This window comes from Schistocerca cancellata, chromosome 1, assembly GCF_023864275.1.
Source record: "Schistocerca cancellata isolate TAMUIC-IGC-003103 chromosome 1, iqSchCanc2.1, whole genome shotgun sequence".
Lineage (NCBI taxonomy): Eukaryota > Metazoa > Arthropoda > Insecta > Orthoptera > Acrididae > Schistocerca > Schistocerca cancellata.
The window spans coordinates 1,176,301,494-1,176,325,600 of NC_064626.1; the positions used below are offsets into that span (position 1 = coordinate 1,176,301,494).

Consider the following 24,107-nt stretch of genomic DNA (forward strand, 5'->3'; position numbering starts at 1 on the left):
AAAGTAATGGTAAAGAAGGATACAAGGGATGGGATTTGGAATACATGACCTTACAAAATATTTTAATACTACACATATAACTCCCTTTTTACCAACAGCACAATTTCTGTAGAGCTGTGAACTGTCCAAAAAATTTTTGGTAGTAAATCAAAGTATAACTCTGTACCTCTACAGCCAAATTTCAAATTTAAACTTTTTACAACAGTTTTTAATATTAAATTAAATCAGTGAGAAATGAAAAGAGCTGATTTCAGAAAATTCTACTAGCTTTCATATTCTTTACAGTTCTGTTCTCTGTGTTATCAATGTTTCACTTGTTTGTGATGCACACATTAATTTAACAAAATTATTTGAAAAAATGTTGTTGTAACCTAAATGTGGGTAGAAACTCTGTCATGAAGTCTTGTTATGTGCCTTCATACAGGCAAAACAGTTTCTAGCCTACTCAGTAGTACTAAATGTACTCGCAATCTAGCAGTCCTTGGTCACGAAGATAATCAATACTCCATCTACCAAAAACTATATGGGAGTGCAGAATGTCTGAAAGTGTAGAAAATTTTGCTGTTACTACCAAGTACTTTCAATGATATTCTTTGGGTCATGGTTCCTTTCAGTCCATGCTAAGTCCAATTTAATTCCAAAATAGGAAATAAATATTTTCATATTTACAACCCAACAATAAGCCAAAAGTAGCATCCTCAATATTTTATCGAATTTTAATTTCTTAATGTGTTCATTGGCTTGGAGTATTGATACCTATGCAGTATCATGGATCAACAAATGTAATTTTTCTATGTGCCACCATAACAGTGTGCTCTTTTTGTGTGTGTGTGTGTGTGTGTGTGTGTGTGTGTGTGTGTGTGTGTGTGTGTTTCAGTGTATAGTTAACCAATTACCCTTATTATGAATAAACGTGATAGAGTACCACCATTTGTAATACATACGATAATTTGGTTATTTTGTAATTATTCAAATTATTTGGATATATTTCTCTTTCTCTTTTGAAAATTTGTTTATACACTAAATTTCAATACAACAGCTTCAGTGAAGAAGCAGTGTTCTTATAACATAAATGACAATTACAACTATATTTGTTCTATGTAATGCATGTATGACAACTGCACACACAAGTAACACAAGCATACATACGTCACTTAATTGTTACATTCAGTTTGGTTATTACATTGTATTTTCATAACAAAGAGGTAACACTTCTATCCATTAATAACATACATTTTACATAATACCATAGTGTAAACAGTATATTAATCACAACAACATGTGATAAAAGGGATATATTAACATAATAGTTCAACTGCATGCCTACTACGGAAGACATGCCCAGCTGGGTCAAAGAGTGTATTGGTGTAGATGGATAATATGTGTGTGTTGATTATTGTGTGTGTGTGAAATTGTGTACAAAACAGTTCCAGCCAAATGATGAATGCTTTTGTACATAAAGCTTTGTTTCAGTATGCGTAATGTGAACACAGCAACATATAGTACATTTCTGTACATGTAGTTCATGCACTTAAGTTTCATTACAACTACATCTGTAATTTTCACATCATTTAACTGCAGAACGTGCTGACACAGATTGTATGTCCTGCTAGTAAAGTTTGTGGTGCACACCCCTCCCTCAAACTAAGATGAACTGTATCACTTATTAGTTACACATAAATAAAATAATCTGATTACAAAAAGTAATAGAATTCATGTATTACTCCACACAGGAATCAGGAGGAGAGACACAGTTGTCACTGTTACAAAGCTATGTGAATGCTGTCAACATCACCACACAAATGTCACAGACACAAAACTATCACATGTGTCATTTTTCACTTATTTTTGAACTAATGCACTATATCGGAAGCTCATAACAACCTGGCTGAGTACAGAAGGCTCAAGACAATTTTTTTCAAACAGCGCGGTGTAATTTCCAGATTAAAGTACACATCAACAACAATACTGAGGCAGAAGCTAAGCATTAGCATTGCTGTGATAGAAGTACAAAGATTTTTCATACATGGGGTTTAAATAATTACCATATTATTATTGCTTTTCTGAATATCAGTCTGTAAGAATTAAGAACGCAGACATGCACACATCCACACTATCTGAATGTAAAGTCCAGTTCTTTACAAGTGATCTGTATTGACATACACTCTTCTATTCAAAAACACTGAATGCTCTTAAAATTCATACATTATGATACAAAAATCTATCAAAAAGATAGATGGTGTATTAAGAAGCAGTCATCATTTGGCTTTATATTAAAAATGTTTTCTATATTATTATAACACATCTTCAATACCAACCTCAATAATATCTTTCAATCTCATCAAAGAAATATTCTCTTCACACAGACTTTTATTTTACATATTCAATTTTTATTTTATTAACAATTTCATGGTATCAAAATACAGGATTTATGTTAAAGAGTACTGCCACAGCACTGCAGCACTGTATTGCTTTGGAGATGTCTACTGATTAAAACACTGTTACTAATAAACTTCACTCTAGAAACAAGGAACATTAACTGTGTTCTTGTATAGACACAAAAATAAATTAGATGGAAACAGGTTGAATATTAACAGTCAGTACTCAGAAATAGCTCTTCCCAAAGACATTTAAAGGATTACTTGCACTCCAAGACTTTCTGCAACACAAAAATCAAATATGAGTGCTTTAGTAAACAAGTAAAAGAATAACAAAAGTTTCCTTCAACACTTGTCCTGTGATTATCTGTTATTCTTTACTTCCTGTTTCATGCATATTGTCCAATTTAAAATTGTTACAATGAGCTGAAATTAAGAGATGATATTTCACTTACACATAGCAGCTGAGTGTACCAGGAACAAAGTGCTACATTAAAATGATGATAAACAAGGACCACAAGACCACATAACAGTAAAAGATGAAATAAGTCTCCATCTTAACCAATGATGAATCATGATGAGACATATGTATAAACTAATGCAATTACTAATTATCTTAGGACACTTCATCATTTCATATATAATTCTCATATATATAATATATAGATATATCCCAATTTTTGCTACCGACACACATTTTTCTACATTACTTCATGATAACGCATTCACATTCTATATCACCTTGAACTACAGAGTAAAACAAAATACTTGCAGTAGGCCGTAATGCCTTCAATAACAACATTTCTCTTTGTACTGACGATTCTTTGGCCACTGTGGTTTAAGTAGAGCCAAAAATGCAGTAGCCAACTAAGTGTTCTAGAATGCTCTGGAATAAAATGTTATTTTGACAACTTAAAGGCATAAACATTTAACATATATAGAATGCAAAGTCATGTTTTCCTTGTTCTGGTGCAGTTGTAATCAAAATAACAGCTTTCATTGTTGCAACATCATTTCAGTGTAAATTTAATTCAACAAATGGGAGATTCTGATGAGTCTAATGTCATTGCTGTATCACAGGGGACAGAACTACTTTTTCCAATTTCAAAATAAAACTGGCATACCAGAACTTTAATAAAGGTATATTAAGAATAACTGAAATTCAAGAAATTTCTAACACAAATCTACATACAGGATTAAAATATAAATAGTTATGATTCTTGCAACAATGAGACTTACAGTTTATAAGCCTCCAGTGTATATTAGTGGTCTCTAATCATGAGGCTTTTTAGTTAGTGTTTTACTCTCCTTGCTGTTTTAGGAATTAATGTTCACAAATTAATTTCTGCTGTTTACTAGCAAATTTCTGATAATAGGAGCCAATTACTTCTTATTGTTAACAAAAATCTTGAGTTGGGTATCATAATTGCATATTCATTTGAAATGTCTTTTGTTATGGAAATGTGACACACAGGAAGGAAACAGTGTTTCCTTATAAATCAACAACACACACCTCAATCTGCCATATACAGAAATTAAAAATGTTTTGTATACATGATATTTGCTCTTTTAATGTGCAACATCCATCGAAAGTTCACACCTTCAATCACATCTTCTGCCCATCATTTTTCAAAATGACAGTTAAAATTTGTTTTAGTGTGCTTACTATTTATTAACAAAGTCATTTTCTGCTTGACTGATTCACCACAAAGAAATTAATGACACTACATGCTTTAAGTGTTACAACACCTTCTCAAACACATTATTATGTCTTGTTTTCTTCCTCTGATCAGGAAAAGACATGGACTTCCATGTAAAATGTGATTTACTTTACCTAATTCTAAACAATTAAATAGCTACACACTAATTCGATATATCTAAGGGTAATATGAAGCTACACATTTTTCTAAACTATTTCTAATCCTTTGTTGTTGTTCATTATGTACAAACAGCATAATTTCATGTCCCTGCATATTTTGGTGATTTATCACCATCACAAGGATATACACTTAATGACATATTAAAACATCAATAATTATTTGTATATACAAATGCATAAAAGTTAAAAGAATTAAAATATAGATGTGTATATATATGTATATAAATGTAAAATATATAATATTGTTTAGCATGTCCTTAAGAAGGATGTGTTAAAGATCTGCCCTCACTTTCTTTAACTTCATAAATTTTATATTTCTCTTTACTGATTTCAAGTTCTGCACGCTATTGATCTTACTTAAAAAATTTTGTGATAGAACATAAACTGAAAACTGTACTGAAAAGATTGGCTTTAGACCTAGTGCAATTGCTTGAAAATATTTGCAATGTGTATGTCCTGTGGTCATTTGCACTCTTGGTCCATTACATTTAATGTGACAATGTAATTCATTTCATTAGCAGTACCCTGTAAGCTATCAAGGACTGATCAAAGTGCAAATCTATTAACAAAATTTCTTTGTTCTATGGAGGAATGATGTATGAAAATGGCACTTTGTACAGTGATTAAACCAAACAAAATACGTGAAGCTACATGTTGTAAGGAAATGGAAAATTTGAGTGCCATATTCCTACAATAGTTATCACTATCCTCCAAAATTCAGCCATGTGGCAAAGGAAATCATGCAAGAAAATACCAGAATGTGAAAGACATATGAAGATCTTTCAGTGTTGCAGACTGGAGTAATTTATGTTCTGCATAAACAATGTTTTCCAGCAAACACAAAGTAGTATCCACAGTGTCCTCCAAGAGCATATATGTATAATACAATATGATTAATGTATATCATAATAATAATAATAACTGTAATAATAGTTCTTATCAATATATTTGTCTGTATTTATGTCTAGAATATAGATTAACATTTGCAATAAGTATAAGTATTTTGATTTTGTGACATACTCAATCACTCCACAGTGTCACAAAACTTTTTCTCAATTAAATTTATAAATCATTAATCATTTCTTATAACAGTAGCAAGTATTTTTCCGCCAGAACTCCCACAGAACTAACTTATAATGTATCAAGAATCTGTACTTCAGATACAGAAGAGAGCAATTTTGTTTTAAAATACAGATTTTTAATGCACTGGTCACACACTGGTAATGAGAGATGAAATGACAGAACTAAATGTCAGTGTATGCTGATAGCTGATAATGAATTGGAAGCTCAAGAATGTGCATATTTCATTTTTGTAAATCATCTAAATGTCCAAGAGTTCAGAGGCTAAAGATAACACAATAAGAGATCTTCTCTGGGAACCTGTAAGTCCTGAAATGTGAAACCAAAAATTACAATGAACGGTTTCAAATAATCACATTTTCATCAGAAAGTGAAACATTAAATTTTTAAGTGAATGAGCACGCAAAGGTTAGCTAATAGTATGTTTAAAGAATGTAAGAGCCTTCAGGCGGAAACAGAGTCTCTCTTTTTGATGCATATATATCGTGTGTGTGTATATATATATGTATATATAATGTTGATGCCTCCAATGTGAAGGGCAGGTCAAATTTAATGTATATACTGAATTAGAGTCTGAACAGCATGTGCATTCACTGTTGGCCGTGCACTGCAGGAAACAGAAGAAGACGGCACTCGTTCACGTTGTGACAACCTGAGTTTCCACAGTGACCCAAAACCTGAAACACACAAGGAAGGAACAGTTTTGCAGTTGTTACCAAATAAGTTCAACCATGAAATTTGTAATTTGTGTTCCGTTAATGTAGATATCTCATTAAAAACTAGTTTTTGTTGCCAATATTCAGAATATATACCATATTATATAGCAATGGTGAAAATTCTGGATTATGACAGCGATACACATGACAATGTTTATTCACTTTTAAATAGTTCAGCACAGCATTCCAAAATTCATACATAATTTGAAAAACTAATGAGAGTAAATCTACAGTATCTTGTTCAGAATACTCAGGTTTTCACATCATTTTATCCTGAGAATATATTCCACTCTGTAACATTACATTTGTAATACCTAAATATCGCTTGCTGAGAAAATCCAGGTTATTTCTATCACTGGTATCTGCTACAAAGCTCTGTTGCAACTAAATTTTGACGAATATTTTTCTAAAGTGGACTGAATGCCTACATAGATGTATCCCATTGATTGAAAGCAGCTTTTTCACTGAATATAATAGCATCACTCATTCACAGAGCTGACAGTGAATTTCTTAGTAACATCTTATTTTGTTTCCTGTGAACAGATATTTGCAGTAATCAACACAATCTTAGAAAAACTTTAAAGAGTCGCATCAGATATCGATGAATGGACAAGAAAATACAATGGTTAACAGACCTAATAAAAACAGGATTTCAATATAAAGACGATACGTTCTTTTGGTGGGCAGCGATGTATTGCCCATGTAAATTTATAATGTATATGTTGCATACCTTGCTGTGTAGCCTGTATAAACCCCAACAGAGGCACTGATCTGACATACATAAGAAGAAACATTTCTGGAATACGAAGAAGGACGAGGAGAAGAAAAAGAAGAATAAGATTTATAAAATGTCGCCTCTCAACTAGAGAAACCGAATCGTGTAATGGAATTTTCTCGACTAGTAGTATCGTTTAATGCAGATATACTTTGGAGCATAATCTAATAAACTCCCACTACATATTCCTGTGTATTGTGTAAACTTCAATAGACCTGAGCTATTGGATGTTTGAGTTCTGCAAACAACCTTAGTGATGGAAATGACGACAGAATTCGAGGTTCCAGTGGTGAGGATTCAGTCAACGGATCCACGAGTTATGTCACTGGCCAATGGTCGATATTTGTTATTGTGAACTAGATAAAACAGGAAGACTCAGCAGACTGCATGGCTCTTTAGTCATGACCACAGCCAAATGATCCATGTTAATAAATCAGTCCACCAACTGGAATCGCTGAAGACCAAGCTATTATCAGCGTAAGAGGGAGTGGACCCGAATGTGTGAAGGATGAGGAAGGAACGGCCGTGCCCTCTCATAGGAACCATCCTTGCATATGCCTGGATTGATTTAGGGAAATCAGAGGAAATTTAAAGCTAGACGGCCAGATGCGGATTTGAACTGTCGTCCTCCTGAATGCAAGTCCATTGTGCTACAGTGTGCTAAACCACTGCGCCACCTCACTCGGTGTGAGTACTGAGGAGGGCTTCGAGCTGTCTCGGGGTGTCGGGGGTGGGGGGGGGGGGGGAGAGACGGACTTTGTACCGTAACAGGCAATAACAGACCGGTTTAGCACATCCAGAAAAACCTTCTAACATTCGGCTGGAGCTTTCCTTACTCTCATTTGTGACGAAATCTTGTGGATAGGCTACCTGTTGCTTACTTTATGAGGTTTGTGAAGATGGCGGGCTAAGAGAAAGACAGTGACTGTAGTGGATTACGAACTAATAAGCTACCCACGCACGACTCGCGGTTCGACGTCAGAGTTTTCATTCTGCCAGTGCCTCTCTTCTACTTTCCAAACTTCAGGGAACCTCTCTTCAATACCTATCCGGAGTAGCTCAAAATGAAAATGGTTAATTTCAGTCAAGAAGTTTTTGAGAAAATAATGTATCACTCTACAGAGGAGAGTGCGCTGGTCTGAAACTTAGTGGAGGTCCAGCATACAGTTGTAATCTGCGGAAATTTTCGAACCAGTGCACACCTCGCTACAGACTGAAAGAGTCATTCTTGATGCAACCCTACCCTGGAACCACTTCTCTTAATATCCTTTCTTCCATATCTGCTAGTCCAGCAACGTTCGTGGGATAGATTATGTGAAGTTTGAAACGTAGGAGACACTGGCAGAACTGAGGCTGTGAGGTTATCCAATAGTAGATGCAGACAAACAGCTAGATTCCGTCTTCCTAGACTACGGAACAGCCTTCAACGCTGTACCACGTCGTTGAAGATTAACAGTATCTCCGAAAATATCTGACTGACTGGAGGATTGTTTGACTAATAGAACCCAGCATGCTGTACGTTTCGATCGATGCTATACGTTTCGATCGAGTCAGTCTTCCATGCGCTCTGGAGGGATAACTGAGCTAAGTCTCAAATTATCCCTTCAATACCTTTTCTGCGTCACGATTAGTTTTTAGCCAATGCTAAATAGTCAAATATTTCCAAATGTTTGAGTAGTTGTATTAACAGTAAGTTCTACTGGGCGTATTTTGATACCTGTACGGCCATCTTGGCTATCAAGGTACTGAATTTACAAGGTGCGGGCGTATCTCCCCTACAGATCGGAATACATGCCGCAATAAATTCCGGTATATATGTAGCACACTTTTCCGTTAGGGATGCTTCCACACAAATCAAATAACAGTATTAGATAAACGAAAATTTTCAGTTTTGTTTTTATTTTATTTCAAATGACTTAGTGTGAATTTTTATGCTGTTCACATACACTCATGAAGATCAGTGCACAAAATTATTCACTATGCCCGAATATACAGGGTAATCCATTCATAGTGACTGGGCCAAATATATCACGAAATAAGCATCAAACGAAAAAACTACAAAAAACGAAACTCATTTAGCTTGAAGGGGGAAACCAGATGGCGCTATGGTTGGCCCGCTAGATGGCGCTGCCTTAGGTCAAACGGATATCAACTGCGTTTTTTAAAATAGGAACCCCCATTTTTTTATTACATATTCGTGTAGTACGTAAAGAAATATGAATGTTTTAGTTCGACCACTTTTTTCGCTTTGTGATAGATGGCGCTGTAATAGTCACCAGCGTGTAAGTACGTGGTATCACGTAACATTCCGCCAGTGAGGACGGTATTTGCTTCGTGATACATTACTCGTGTTAAAATCGACCGTTTACCAACTGCGGAAAAGGTCGATATCGTGCTGATGTATGGCTATTGTGATCAAAATGCCCAACGGGTGTGTGCTATGTATGCTGCTCGGTATCCTGAACGATATCATCCAATTGTCCGGACCGTTCGCCGGATAGTTACGTTTTAAGGAAACAGGAAGTGTTCAGCCACATGTGAAACGTCAACCAAGACCTGCAACAAATGATGATGCCCAAGGAGGTGTTTTAGCTGCTGTCGTGGCTAATCCGCACATCAGTAGCAGACAAACTGAGCGAGAATCGGAATTCTCAAAAACGTCGGTGTTGAGAATGCTACATCAACATCGATTGCACACGTACCATATTTCTATGCACCAGGAATTGCATGGCTGGCCGAGCGTTTCTAGACGCTACAGTCTGGACCCGCGCGACCACTACGGTCGCAGGTTCGAATCCTGCCTCGGGCATGGATGTGTGTGATGTCCTTAGGTTAGATAGGTTTAAGTAGTTCTAAGTTCTAGGGGACTGATGACCTCAGAAGTTAAGTCCCATAGTGCTCAGAGCCAGCCAATTGCATGGCGACGACTTTGAACTTCATGTACAGTTCTGCCACTGGGCACAAGAGAAATTACGGGACGATGACAGAATTTTTGCACGCGTTCTATTTAGCCACTAAGTGTCATTCACCAACAGCGGTAACGTAAACCGGCATAATGTGCACTCATTGGGCAACGGAAAATCCACGATGGTTGCGACAAGTGGAACATCAGCGACCTTGGCGGGTTAATATACGGTGCGGCATTATGGGAGGAAGGATAATTGGCCCCCAATTTATCGATGGCAGTCTAAATGGTGCAATGTACGCTGATTTCCTACGTAATGTTCTACAAACGTTACTACAAGATGTTTCACTGCATGACAGAATGGCGATGTACTTCCAACATGATGGATGTCCGGCACATAGCACGCGTGCGGTTGAAGCGGTACTGAATAGCATATTTCATGACAGGTGGATGGGTCGTCGAAGCACCATACCATGGCCCGCACTTCCACCGGATCTGACGTCCCCGGATTTCTTCCTGTGGGGAAGGTTGGAGGATATTTGATATCGTGGTCCACCGACAACGCCTGACAACATGCGTCAGCGCATTGTCAATGCATGTGCGAACATTACGGAAGGCGAACTACTCGCTGTTGAGAGGAATGTCGTTACACGTATTGCGAAATGCAGTGAGGTTGACGGACATAATTTTGAGCATTTATTGCATTAATGTGGTATTTACAGGTAATCACGCTGTAACAGCATGCGTTCTCAGAAATGATAAGTTCACAAAGGTACATGTATCACATTGGAACAACCGAAATAAAATGTTCAAACGTACCTACGTTCTGTATTTTAATTTAAAAAACCTACCTGTTGCCAACTGTTCGTCTAAAATTGTGGGCCATATGTTTGTGACTATTACAGAACCATCTGTCACAAAGCGAAAAAAGTGGTCCAACCAAAACATTCATATTTCTTTAGGGTACTACACGAATATGTAATAAAAAATGGGGGTTCCTACTTAAAAAAACGCAGTTGATATCCGTTCGACCTATGGCAGCGGGCCAACCATAGCGCCATCTGGTTTCATCCTTCAAGCTAGACAAGTTTCGTTCTTTGTAGTTTTTTCGTTTGACGCTTATATCGTGAGATATTTGGCCCGGTCACGATCAGTGGACCACCCTGTATATATTAGCTAATTATTTAAAATTTATTCGCCTGACATTGACAAAATATATGTTTTGACTTGAGAACAGGGTAGTTTTTTCGGTTTCATAGGCTGTGGCATGTCACCCATACGTAACGGACAAACGCCGCAGTATAAAGATGTTTTCATGGTCAAAAGAAATGTTCAAATGTGTGTGAATTCCTAAGGGACCAAACTGATGAGCTCATCGGTCCCTAGACTGACACACTGCTTAAACTAACTTATGCTAAGAACAACACACACACCCATGCCCGAGGGAGGACTCGAACCACCGGCGGGAGGGGCTGCGCAATCCGTGACATACCGCCTCAAACCGCGCAGCCACTTTGCGTGGCTTTTCATGATTATGTTTAAACGTTAAACCGAAAAAGGAAAAAGAGAAAGCAAAAAAAAAAAAATTCTACGTTGTATACAATTGGTATGTTTGCTTCGTTCAAAAGAGAGAGAGAGAGAAGGTAATTACTAACAGTGCACCACTGGACTTCACAAATGCGATTTTGACCATGTGCACCATCTCTCCCCCATGTATTCTAATTACACTGTTCTGCGAAACTTAAGGATGAGCTAGATAAAGTGACATAACGTACTAAGTACTCCATGGAAATGAATGAAAAGCTGGTGCATGCTGCCAGAGGTCTCCGAAACAAGTACATACAGTTGGACATGACATGTCGTGATGTCTACCAGACTATAGCGCAAAATGGGGCTGGTATCGCAACGCAAGGCAGTTGAAGGAGCGGGAATAGACGTAATATGTTTATTAACGAGCAGTTACAGTGCACTGTTGCTGTATTCATTACAGCAGGGCGCGGAGATAACATTAGATGAGTTCTGAGGGCGAAGAATCATCGGTATATCGAAAGGAGTACGCACCATGTCAAGTGTGATCCAGGCATTTGGTATTGCACACGTTACGTGGATGGGGAGAGATTCCAGCCACAGGCACTGCAGCACGAAATAGAGGAGGTGATCGACCTTGGTGAACTACAGCAGCAGATAACCGCTGTATTGTACATCAGGCAATGAGGGACCCGCGTGAAACAGAGGGTACAACTGAAATCAAATTTGACAGTAGTGAAAGGCACACAACCTCACGCTCCACAGTGCCACGGTGTTTGCATGGGGATGGTCTCTTTGCCCGACGACCAGTACCACACATCGGTGGCACCGTTTACGATGGTGCCAGGCGCATAGGGACTTCACAGACGTGGATTGGGGTTCAATACTATTCTCTCATGAGATCAGATACAGTCTGAGTACTTATTCTGGGCATACCCTCACATGGCGAAAACACGTAATGCAAACAAGAACATTGTGTAACGTTTTGGTGGTCCATGCATAATGCCGCATGGGCGTGCTGACCTCCAAAATCTTTGAACACCGCACACTCGCCAGTCTTTGTTACTGTGATACTGTACTCCTTACCCCAAATGCGTCTTATCAACGGTGCATTGGGCCCTGATCTCTCTTTTTTATGAATGACAATGTGCGACCATACCCAACAGCACACTGAGCGAGGTGGCGCAGTGTGTAGCACACTGGACTCGCATTCAGAAGGACAACGGTTCAATCCCGCGCCCGGCCATCCTGATTTAGGTTTTCCGTGATTTCCCTAAATCGCTCCAGGCAAATGCCAGGATGGTTCCTTCGAAAGGGCATGGCCAACTTCCTTCCCCGTCCTTTCCTAATCCTATGAGACCGAACACCTTGCTGTTCGGCCTCTTCCCCGAAACAACGCAACCCAATCCCCAACAGCATAGGTGAGGAGCTCTACGAGCGAGAGGATATTCAGCTAATTGAATAGCCTGAGCGTTACCCTGACTCAAATCCCATTGGGCACACTTGGGATGCTTTGAGGAGACGTAATGTTGCACTTCCACATTCATCAACGACCATCCTGCACTTGTCAACTGCACTGGTAGAGAAATGGAACGCCCTACTACAAGAACTCCTTACCAACCTTGTGGCCAGCATGGAAGCACTTGCAGAGCATGCACTGCTATCTCTGGTGATCATAGACCATATGAAGAACCATGTCCCGCCATTTGTAATTTTCAGGGAGGCAATCATAAGTCGCGGCGTTTCTGTTCATCTCATTGTGTATTTCTTCCAGTTACATTTTTTCACTGTACTGCACCAGTTCGTTCTACACATGGTCCAAGTTTCATCCAGCTACTCATATGTTTTGTAGTGTTGGCAGAAGAGCCAACACCGTGTTACTAGAGGAGGCCGAAATGCACGCGTGCAAGCTCACGCAGACTGGCGTGAGGTCTGGAACAGTTAACGGAAATTATAGTAGCAAATAAAGTACGTAGTTGAAGTAATACTTAACTTTATTCCATAATTGGTGTACATCGGTCAGATGGTTCATGCTTCATCAGATGCATAGCAAAGGATAAATGGCGCCTTGCTAGGTCGTAGCAAATGCGTAGCTGAAGGCTATGCTAACTATCGTCTCGGCAAATGAGAGCGTATTTGTCAGTGTAGCTTCGCTAGCAAGTCGTCTGTACAACTGGGCGAGGGCTAGGACGTCGCTCTAGACCTGCCGTGTGGCGGCGCTCGGTCTGCAATTACTGACAGTGGCGACACGCGGGTCCGACGTATACTATCGGACCGCGGCCGATTTAAAAGCTACCACCTAGCAAGTGTGGTGTCTGGCGGTGACACCACATGTTTCTTGGCAGTGACACATCATCCGAAAGTTATTTTCACCCTTAAGTCTGGAACAACAGTGTACGTCAACGATTTGTCAGACAAGAGCGTCAGCACTATAGGATTTCATCAGGCAGTGTATGTGATTGTCTCGAGGTGCAGGTGACTAATAGGATCCAGTCAGCTGTAATGGAAAGGCAAATGTTCTACAGAAATGAAAGTGACATCGGAAGTTCCTCAGGAAAGGTGATAGAACCTCTAATGTTCCTTACATACACTAAGAATTCATCTGATAAGCTCAGCCACAGAGCTCCGAGGTAAAGCACTACACAGAACAGTATTATGAACACGACTGACCGAGCGAGGTCGTACAGTGGTTAGCACACTGGACTCGTATTCGGGAGGACGACGGTTCAAACATGCGTCCAGTCATTCTTATTTAGCTTTTCCGTTATTTCCCTAAATCGCTTCAGGCAAATGCCGGTATGGTTCCTTTGAAAGGGCACAGCCGACTTCCTTCCCCATCCTTCTCTAATCCGATGGGACCGATGACGTAGCTGTTTGGTTTCCTCCCCCAAATCAACCACCCAATCAACCACGACTGACACTTTCAACGTACTGAAGACGTTGGACAAGTGCCATTAGTTGTCAACTGCAACAGTGTCTAGCATCTGTATTCATGTTCAAGTAGGTATGCATTTCTCACGGTGTTTCCATATATTTGTCCATCCCCTGTATTTGCATTCATTACGAACAACATTGGACGCTGCATAGCAACAGCAGTAAAAGCTTTAACCTCAGACTTGCAAAAGTTCGGGTCGAGTTTGCATATCGTCATTTCCTCTGGCTCACTAAAGTGAACAACAGACCCCTTCATACCTTGTCTCAGATAGCACCAGTACATCGCAAAGGACAAAAGCCGACAAGGTGTAAGGCATGCAACAAAACAATATCTAGAAATTCTCCACTCGTCAAAATTCTTTCTCAACACCTGTCCACCAGGCTTAAAAGTAGAACGGCTAGAAAGTCTGTACGGATAGCTAAGTGAAAACTGTTTGCAGGCCAAGTTCTGTAGAATCAGATTGACCCAACCAGTTGTAAGAAAAATCTTGAACAGCCTCAACCATATTGTAACCAGCCATGCAATGAGGTTTTGTACGTAGTGCAGAATGTGACTGTGGTGCAATGGAGAAAACTGTACGACACATTATTAGCGAGTGTCCAATTGGAAGATTTCAAGTGGGCTAGAATGATTTAATAAAGACCTCTCCAAAAATAATTATATGGCTAAGTTCCCTAGACATAACATTTCTTGAGTAACTGCTATATCAGTACCTCAGTAAATGTTCACACCGAATTATTTTATACTCGTTTTTTTTTAATATTTTCGAAAGTTTCCTTTACGTGTAATTTTCCTGTTTTACATGTGTCAAGTATTTGCTGTTGTTTTCCCACAAGCTATATAAATAAATAATTATTGCCCAGCAAAGTAAACCGAGGACCTGGCCAGAGCGGTAGCACCATTTCGTTTAGTGGGGAGAGAATTGAGGGAGGAAAGAAGTGTCAGAATACACTTCGGCAGTGTAACAAGTGATCTGCCACGCGCGCTACACGTATGTACGCCTATGAGCTACGTAGCGCAACAAATAATAACATTGACTACCACTTGTGTTGGAGGGTACTACTTGTACACTATCACTTCGACAGCACTTATTCACAGTCTAATGTGTAAGAATCGCTTCTTTGTCTGAACAAACCACTGGCGGCACTAATTCTGTTGCTCCATTGTTCCATAAGACTGTAACGGAGTGTGATTGTTTTTAACTTCATTGATCACCCAAAACTTTAGGATCACTGCTAATAGCACGACTGAATGTTTCCCGTTTCCGTTTCGGGCAGATAACACGATAAGGAAAGAATGTAAGTGGAACAGACGAATAGAGATTTATTGTAGCGACGATACGGGTCTCAAATGGGGAAATCAACTGACATAAGCAACTTTGAAAAAGGTATGGTCCGAGCGTCGAGAAAGGGCGTAACTGATCGACTGGTTGCTTGCTAATGTGTCGAGCATCTATGGGAAGTGGCTGAACGACGTTGAAGCCACAAATAGGCGACAAAGTGTAGGACGTCCACACCTCATCGCAGAACTTGGAAATCGGAGGCTTGCCAGGAATGTAAAGTAGGACAGTCGGCGATCTGTGGCTGATCTGAGGACATAATGGAATGCTGGGGCAGCCACAAGTAGTCTGGAGGACAGAATTCAGAGAAAAATGTAAAACACGGTGCTCCGTAGCAGATAACTCCCACGAATTTCTGTGTTGACCCAACGACACCGGTAATTATGATTCTACAGGGCATAGAATCAGGGAGTTTGGACCGTGTATAAATAGAAACTGGTCTGATCAGTGACGTTTCTTGTAGCACCAGCAGCATGGCCTTGACGGGATACGCCGTCATCCGGGCTTACTGCTGTTAGAGCCATGTATCGCACCACGGACACATGCTGGCGGGGGTAGTATTATGCAGTGGAGGACATTCACGTAGGTCTCCATGGAGCGTTGGTAGTAATGCAGGAGCCTTGACTGTTGTGGACAACGGGAACATTACTGCGGACAATTTGCATCCCTTCATGCTTCATGTTTGTTCTGACGGCGATTTCTTTGCCACCGAATTCACCTGCTCCGAGACAGCGGAACACATCTGAGACGCCATCGGGATACACTTCCACACCCAGAAACCACTGACCGGTAATTTACGGGAATTGAGTGACCTGTTCACAGATATCTCGTATCATATAACTGTGGAAACCTACCAAACACTTGTCGAATCCACACCACGCAAAACCGCTGCTATACAGGATCCCCCAGGAGGAATGATCAACATTCAGGGATATGACAGAAACAGTTATTCGAAGCAAAAAAGTCCAGTACACATGGGCTCCAAAATGCACGCTTTAAGAGCTATGTGCAGTTCTTCATCTTCGATACTGTGAAACGAACCTCTTCATCTGCAAGCTTTTTGCTTTCCATATTTTGACATGTGGCGGTATAGATCAAAAGAAAAAGGAAATGTCCAATAAACATGTGTTATAAAGAGCATATCAGAAGCGCTATGAGCTTTTGTTCCTCCACTACTGGGAAACACATCTCTTCTACTAAACAAATGGTCACAGCTCTTAAGGTATGCATTTTAGAGTCCATGATTGCTATACAGTTTTTTCTTGTTTTGGTACATACCACCTTCCCAAAAATTTGTACTCCGTCATCAGATATGCCACAGATCGCTGCCTGACCTGCGTTATAGGGCTGCCCAGCCTCCGACCTACAAGTCCTGTGTTGAGACGTGGGTGTCCAACACTTTGTGCCTACTTACGGTTTCAGCATCCTTCAGCCGCTTTCCACAGACACTCACGACAGTAACATGCGGAAAGCTGGCCAGCTTGACCATTCAGAGATTCTGAGTCATGTGGTGTTCCTCAAGGTTCCATCTTGGGTCCATTGCTTTTTCTTGTGTACATAATGACCTCTCGTCTGATACATTGCCAGATATTAAGTTTGTTTTGTTTGCAAATACACAAACATTGGAAGAAGTAGAAAGTCAAGTACAGATTTAGACATTTTCACTGACATTAAAAAATGGTTTAAAGCTAATTCACTGTTATTAAACTTTGAAAAGACCCACTATATGCAGTTCGGAATCTATAAGAGATTTCCTTCCAGCATGTGTATAACATATGAAGACATGCAAATCGAAGAGTTTAACAGTGTCAGATTTCTGGGATTACAACTCGATAATAAATTCAGTTGGGAAGAGCATACCACAAATTGCTTAATCGCCTAAACAAGTCTGAATTTGCAGTGAGAATGATGCCAGATGTAGCAGATATAAATATAAGAAACTTGCATACTTTGCTTACTTTCACTCTATTATATCCTATAGGATCATATTCCGGGGTAACTCATCAAACCGAGCAGAACTTTTAGGGTGCAAAAACGTGTGATAAGAATCATTTGTGGTGTAAATTCCAGAATATCATGTAGAAACCTGTTCTTGGAACTTTGTATTCTAACCATTGCTTCTCAGTATATTTATTCCTTAATGAACTTTGTTGTAAGTAATACATCTCTATTTCCAACCAATAGCTCAGTACCTAATAACTATACTAGGAATAAGAACAATCTACATAAAGACCTAAAATGACTTACCTTAGTCCAAAAAGGGGTCCATTATTCAGGAACACACATTTTCAATAAATTGCCAGCAATCATTAAAAACTTGGTTTCAGATAAAGCACGGTATAAACAGAGTTTGAAAGACTTTTTGATAGGCAACTCCTTCTACTCTATACATGAATATCTTAACAGCGACTGTTAAGCCAGCTTAAGTAACAATGTCTGTTAGATTTCAGTTTTGACAGCACTTGGTCACAACAGTCAAAATTCGATATTTTGTGTACGATAAATTTATTAATAGTGTATGACAATGTTTCATTCTGACACGTATTAATTCTGTAAATATTTTCTGTTCCTGTTTACTGTATTTTATTCAGCTATTTTGAAAATCTCCTGACAAATGATCAGGATAGCAAGTATTATAATCAAATATTGTATGTTTTTGATGTTATAATTTCTGACATGTTCCACACCCACGAGAATCATCTCATTTTTTGGGTCTATGGAACGACAAATGAATCTAATCTAATCTAACAATCTGCCCTTAGTCATAATCACTTGGGACGGTCGCTTTCCCCACTTGCAGTGCATATCGTCACTAGAATGTTTCCCCATTCGTCTCTGCTTGGCTTATGCACTCTCACTTGCCTGCGCAACTACCAGTATCATATAATCTCATGGTGGGCAGAGGTCATAATACACTACTGGCCATTAAAATTCCTACACCACGAAGATGACGTGCTACAGACGCGAAATTTAACCGACAGGAAGAAGATGCTGGGATATGCAAATCATTAGCTTTTCAGAGTATTCACACAAGGTTGGCGCCGGTGGCGACATCTACAACTGCTGACACGAGGAACTTTTCCAACCGATTTCTCATACACAAACAGCAGTTGACCGGCGTTGCCTGATGAAACGTTGTTGTGATGCCTCGTGTAAGGAGGAGAAATGCGTACCGTCACGTTTCCGACTTTGTTAAAGTCGGATTGCAGCCTATCGCGACTGCGGTTTATCGTATCGCGATATTGCTGCTCGCGTTGGTCGAGATCCAATGACTGTTAGCAGAATATGGAATCGGTGGGTTCAGGTGGGTAATAGGAACGCCGTACTGGATCCCAACGGCCTCGTATCAATAGCAGTCGAGATGACAGGCATCTTATCCGCATGGTGTAACGGATCGTGCAGCCACGTCTCGATCCCTGAGTCAACAGATGGGGACGTTTGCAAGGCAACAATCATCATCACGAACAGTTCGACGACGTTTGTAGCAGCATGGACTATCAGCTCGGTGACCATGGCTGCGGTTACCCTTGACGCTGCATCACAGACAGGAGCGCCTGCGACGGTGTGCTCAACGACGAACCTGGGTCCACGAATGGCAAAACGTCATTTTTTCGAATGAATCCAGGTTCTGTTTACAGCATCATGATGGTCGCATCCGTGTTTGGCGACATCGCGGTGAACGCACATTGGAAGCGTGTATTCGTCATCGCCATAGTGGCGTATCACCTGGCATGATGGTATGGGGTGCCATTGGTTACATGTCTCGGTCACCTCTTGTTCGCACTGACGGCACTTTGGACAGCTGACGTTACATTTCAGACGTGTTAACGACCCATGGCTCTACCCTTCATTCGGTCCCTGCGAAACCCTACATTTCAGCAGGATAATGCACGACCGCATGTTGCAGGTCTTGTACGGGCCATTCTGGATACAGAAAATGTTCGACTGCTGCCCTGGCCAGCACATTCTCCAGATCTCTCACCAAATGAAAACGTGTGGTCAACGGTGGCCGGGAAACTGGCTAGTCACAATACGCCAGTCACTACCCTTGTTGAGCTGTGGTATCGTGTTGAAGCTGCATGGGCAGCTGTACCTGTACAAGCCATCCACGCTCTGTTTGACTCAATGCCCAGGCGTGTTAAGGTCGTTATTACGGCCAGAGGTGGTTGTTCTGGGTACTGATTTATCAGGATATATACACCTAAATTGCGTGAAAATATAATCACTCGTCAGTTCTAGTGTAATATATTTGTCCAATGAATACCCGTTTATCATCTGCATTTCTTCTTGGTGTAGCAATTTTAATGGCCAGTAGTGAACTTTGGCTGGTGAGTGCATATGCCGTTCCTTGTTAACGTAATCCTGGATATGTGCCATCCCAAGTTATCACTACAGTGGATAACCTTACTTAATCTAACATGCCATACGCACGCTAAGGGGCACACTGCAGACAGACTTGGCTGAACGACGCAACTGGCTGGTGAGTCACGTGATAACGCTGACCCACGCTACTGCGCTTCGGCCCACCGGCCGCCTTCTTGCGTGGGCGCCACTGCAGCACGCCTCGAGACTTACCTGTAGTGGAGTGGCAGCGGCAGCAGCAGCAGCAGGGAGTATCTACTGCTGGACTCAGTGGTAGCCGTTGGTGAACGCCGCTGGGATGAGCGGCCCCTGCGAAACGAAGCCATGTGTCAGCTGCGCAACTTCGCCAGCTGTTCAGAGTGTAAGTATATTGGCGACAAAGCTCTCCGTGCAGAAATGTTAGGTGCAAACAGACCGTGGCGGTACCGTATCTGTGTAGAAGCTGTCAGTATTGCGAGTGTTCTCGATTGTAACCTGACCTTTCGGATGACCGGCATCACAGGTGCGGGTGAGTGAAAGCTATGAACATAAACACGTACATATCATACACTTCCGTCAAAGAGGGCATGCACCAAAACTTGCGTGGTTTATATTTATGATTGTGGTATGAATAGCATATTTCAAGATAAGTAACTTCCAGTCTTAAAACCACTACGTTATGAAATTGCTAGGGATGACAACGGAAAATTCTCAGTACTCCGATCTTGTCAGTAACTAATTATGGAACTGAATATTATGACAATGAAACACTTGGTGGTTCTGTTGTTGTCCGTCTTGCTACTGTTTCGTTGTTGTTCCTTGGAATGGTTATTATCCACATACATGGGTAAATTAAAAGGCACAGACAATGAACTGGCAATGAGTCATATAATCATTTCAGTACAGAAGAGTTGGAACAGCAGAATGCTTATAATCAAAGTTGTACTGAAGGATGGTGTCGAACTTCTTATTAGAACCGATTGAAGTATACATCATTAATAATATCAAATAACGTCAGCGTTACGTAAAATCTGGCTTCTGTACATTTTTAGTGCAGTAATGTGATCATTGTAAGTAAGTATTGTAATTTTCTGTTTGGTGACGTGTAGCTACAGTAGCCGAAGAATTATAATATGTACCTAAGCGTATTGCGCAGGGTGGTTGTAATTAAACTTTCTCTACTTGGACCAGTGTAGACGGAAAACTATTTACCGTTCGGTTACCCAGCTTTATAGGAGTGAAGTTCAGACTGTGCACTGCAGGATTTGCGTTGTCAGTAGTGTCATGACTTGCCTTTAGGCTACTGGTGCGGCGACGTAGGGTTGAAACACAAACATTACAGTTGCAGACAGTCAACGCGAGTCTGGACAAGGTGAACAGGGCTTTACTCGTAAAGCTCTTTTATCAAAACAACAGCACGAGTGTTGCTGCTCTTCTCGTGTATCGACGCATTAGAAAACAAAAAGGACAACGGAAAGGTCCTCTTTTCCGCACTAGGGCTGGAAAACATGATTTAGAAGTTCGAATTAACTGGCGATTTGGAAATTGCTCTTAGGAGAGATCGATGTATAATTGTGCCAACAATTTTTGAAAATGTTACTTTTCCCATGATTCAGAATGCTGGGCGTAATGTGCGATCATGAAGTAGTGCACGAGCTGTGTCACGACGGCTGGAAATTAGCTGAGCCAACAATTGAAAAGGGCTGCGAACAAATACGAAATGGTTTCTGTACAAATTTTCAGGATGTCTGGAATGCAGATGGTCATCATATTGAACAACGTTTTCAACCTGGAACGTAAACATGGTTCGCAATTATGAAATGTTACTATCTCAAGTGGCAATTAAAACGTGTTTCTTTCATGGTTTGTTCGCTATTTATCTTTCGCAGGTCCTTGCAAACGTTTGCACAACGTTTCATTCTGCAACGATGACTCGTTTTTCATGGGGCCCCTTCTCAAATAGTGAAATGTTAATCATAAGCACCCTTTACATTTATATTTTTGTAATTAGTTTCGTATCACATTTGAAGTGGAAAATGTTTGAGATTTCTTTATTTACTTCACATCCATGAGGACCTTCTTAGATAGGATCAGCACATCGACTTTTTCTTCTGTATTTGGTGATATGTATTTGGTTACTTGATTTATGACTTGTTAATATTCTCACTGTGGCTCTACGGAACAAATAGTATACCTGAGCTAATCGAATGTTAATGGAAAAATATTGCAAAATACTTCATGCTCTATTGCCAAAGTATGTCACAGAAATACAGGGTGTTTCAAAATTATCCTTAAAACTTTGATCACATGTATTTCAGAAATCTGGGTACATAGAAAGGTGAGTTTTAAGACACAGTGTTCACACAAACCTAAAGTTTTCGTTCTTTTTGTTGTTTTTTCTTTCATGTCAATTATTGACGAAAATGGCCACCCCTCCCCTTCCCAGCAGATGGCACAACTAGAATGGTTGATAGAGGCCAAATCTGACACACAGGTCGAGCGTAACTTCCGGACACGTTACAGAAGGACGCCAATCATCATATCCGACAATCAGGCACAGGCTCAAGTAATCCTGAAGTGTCATGAAGAGGACGAGTTCTATGCGTGAAAACACGAGTAATGGAGATATGGAACGGATGCGACAAGCACTTATTTGTAGGCCAACCAAATCAATGCGTCAAGCATCTCGACAACTGCATCTACCAATAACCATGATGCAGAGGGAGTTACACAACAGACTGAAGGTGCAGCTGATGCATGTGCTTCAACCTGACGACGGGCCAAACTACAAAGAATTTTCGTGAGAGGTTTTGAGTCTCATCGATGATGACCCAGACTATCCGAGAAAGCTAATGTCCACAAACTAAACTTGATTTCATGTACCGTGAAGATAAATGGACACATGATAGTGTGGTGGGACCGTTTTCCTTTGAGAAGGCGTTAATAACCTCGACTGTTTGTCTGGACATTTAGGAACAGTATGCATATGCACAGGTCGAAGCTGATGTCATGCTGCAACTGTATGGTTCCCTTCATCACTGAGCCACGATCGTTAGGAAAGGTTTTGGGCGACACATTTATAGGTAGGGAAGGGATCCATTTCCTGGCCCCCAGGATCTCCAGACATAATCCCATTAGATTTGTTTCTTTGGGGCTTTGTGAAGGACACCAGTGTGGAACTGCAGGAACTGCGAGCTCGCATGACGGCAGCACGTTAACGATATGCTAGGCCAGACATGGGAGGAACTGCAGAATGGTTAGATATCCTGCGTGCTATGGATGTCGCACACACTGAAGTCTGAAAAACGCCTACTAAACCCTTACGTATGTGTGAACATTACGCCACAAACCGCACCATTCTATCCATCCCCATTTCTGACATACACGTGATCAAAGTTGTAAAGATCATTTTGGAAAAACATGTATGGTAAAGATCATACCCTTCTCTCCGGGGCTTGAGGTATTAGTTTATACTTCATGGAAGCCTTCACACATGTTTGACACCTCTCGTATCGTTGCCCAAAGTAGACTACAAGTCTCTGCCCCAATTACAGGTTGGCCTCTCGTCAGCGGATAAACTGTATTTCGTGAAAGTGAGGTGTGGATATGCGCAGACGCAACGCACGCTTTGGTGGGCCACTCTCAAGGACTCTGGACCGTGCTCGATTTTCAGGCGTGTTAATGACATTGCAATTTCCCTCACTGGCTGAAAGGAGCTACTGGGGTAGTTTTCTCCATCACACCCTCCTACTAATTCTCCTACTGAAGCAGTATCATTGCATGTAGAGGGAAGGCATATTTTGCTAGAGAATGAATTACGCACACGTCCTTGACTTCGGCATCTGCCACCTCATTTCAGTTAATGCCTTCGCAGTTGGGTACCCAACAGAATAACGCCTCTTTGTCTAGTTTTCGCTGGCGGCTATGGAAGTATTGGGTAATATGTACTGCGTTCTCTGCTTAGTTCTTTACTTACTAATGTTTTTAATTTCATTTACAAAGGAAATTTATTTTTACCATGGTGGATAATCCAGTCAATATAATTTGCTAGTATACATTTAAAGAACCTGAACAACAACGCGAACATCCTTAGAAATGTTTTCCCTTCAATATTCTGTATGATCGTCTCTTATAATTATGCAGAGTTGTAGGAGAAGAAGATCCAAATAAATTTAATTACACAAATACTGCATCACAACAGTGTTGGTAAAGTGCAACGCATCTTAGCGTAC

General features: G+C 40.4%; 1 protein-coding gene across 1 annotated transcript in view; it reads right to left on the reverse strand.

The window, feature by feature from the left end:
* Positions 1-810: 810 nt before the first annotated feature.
* The window catches only part of LOC126094195 (RNA-binding protein Musashi homolog Rbp6), a 1,305,639-nt gene continuing 1,282,342 nt past the window's right edge, over positions 811-24,107 (reverse strand). Inside the window, exons 13-14 of the mRNA XM_049908777.1 lie at positions 20,110-20,205; positions 811-6,014 (exon numbers count right to left, since the gene is read on the reverse strand). Coding sequence (XP_049764734.1) covers positions 20,164-20,205 — 42 coding nt within the window. The 3' untranslated portion in view covers positions 811-6,014; positions 20,110-20,163. The remainder of the gene's footprint in view (positions 6,015-20,109; positions 20,206-24,107) is intronic.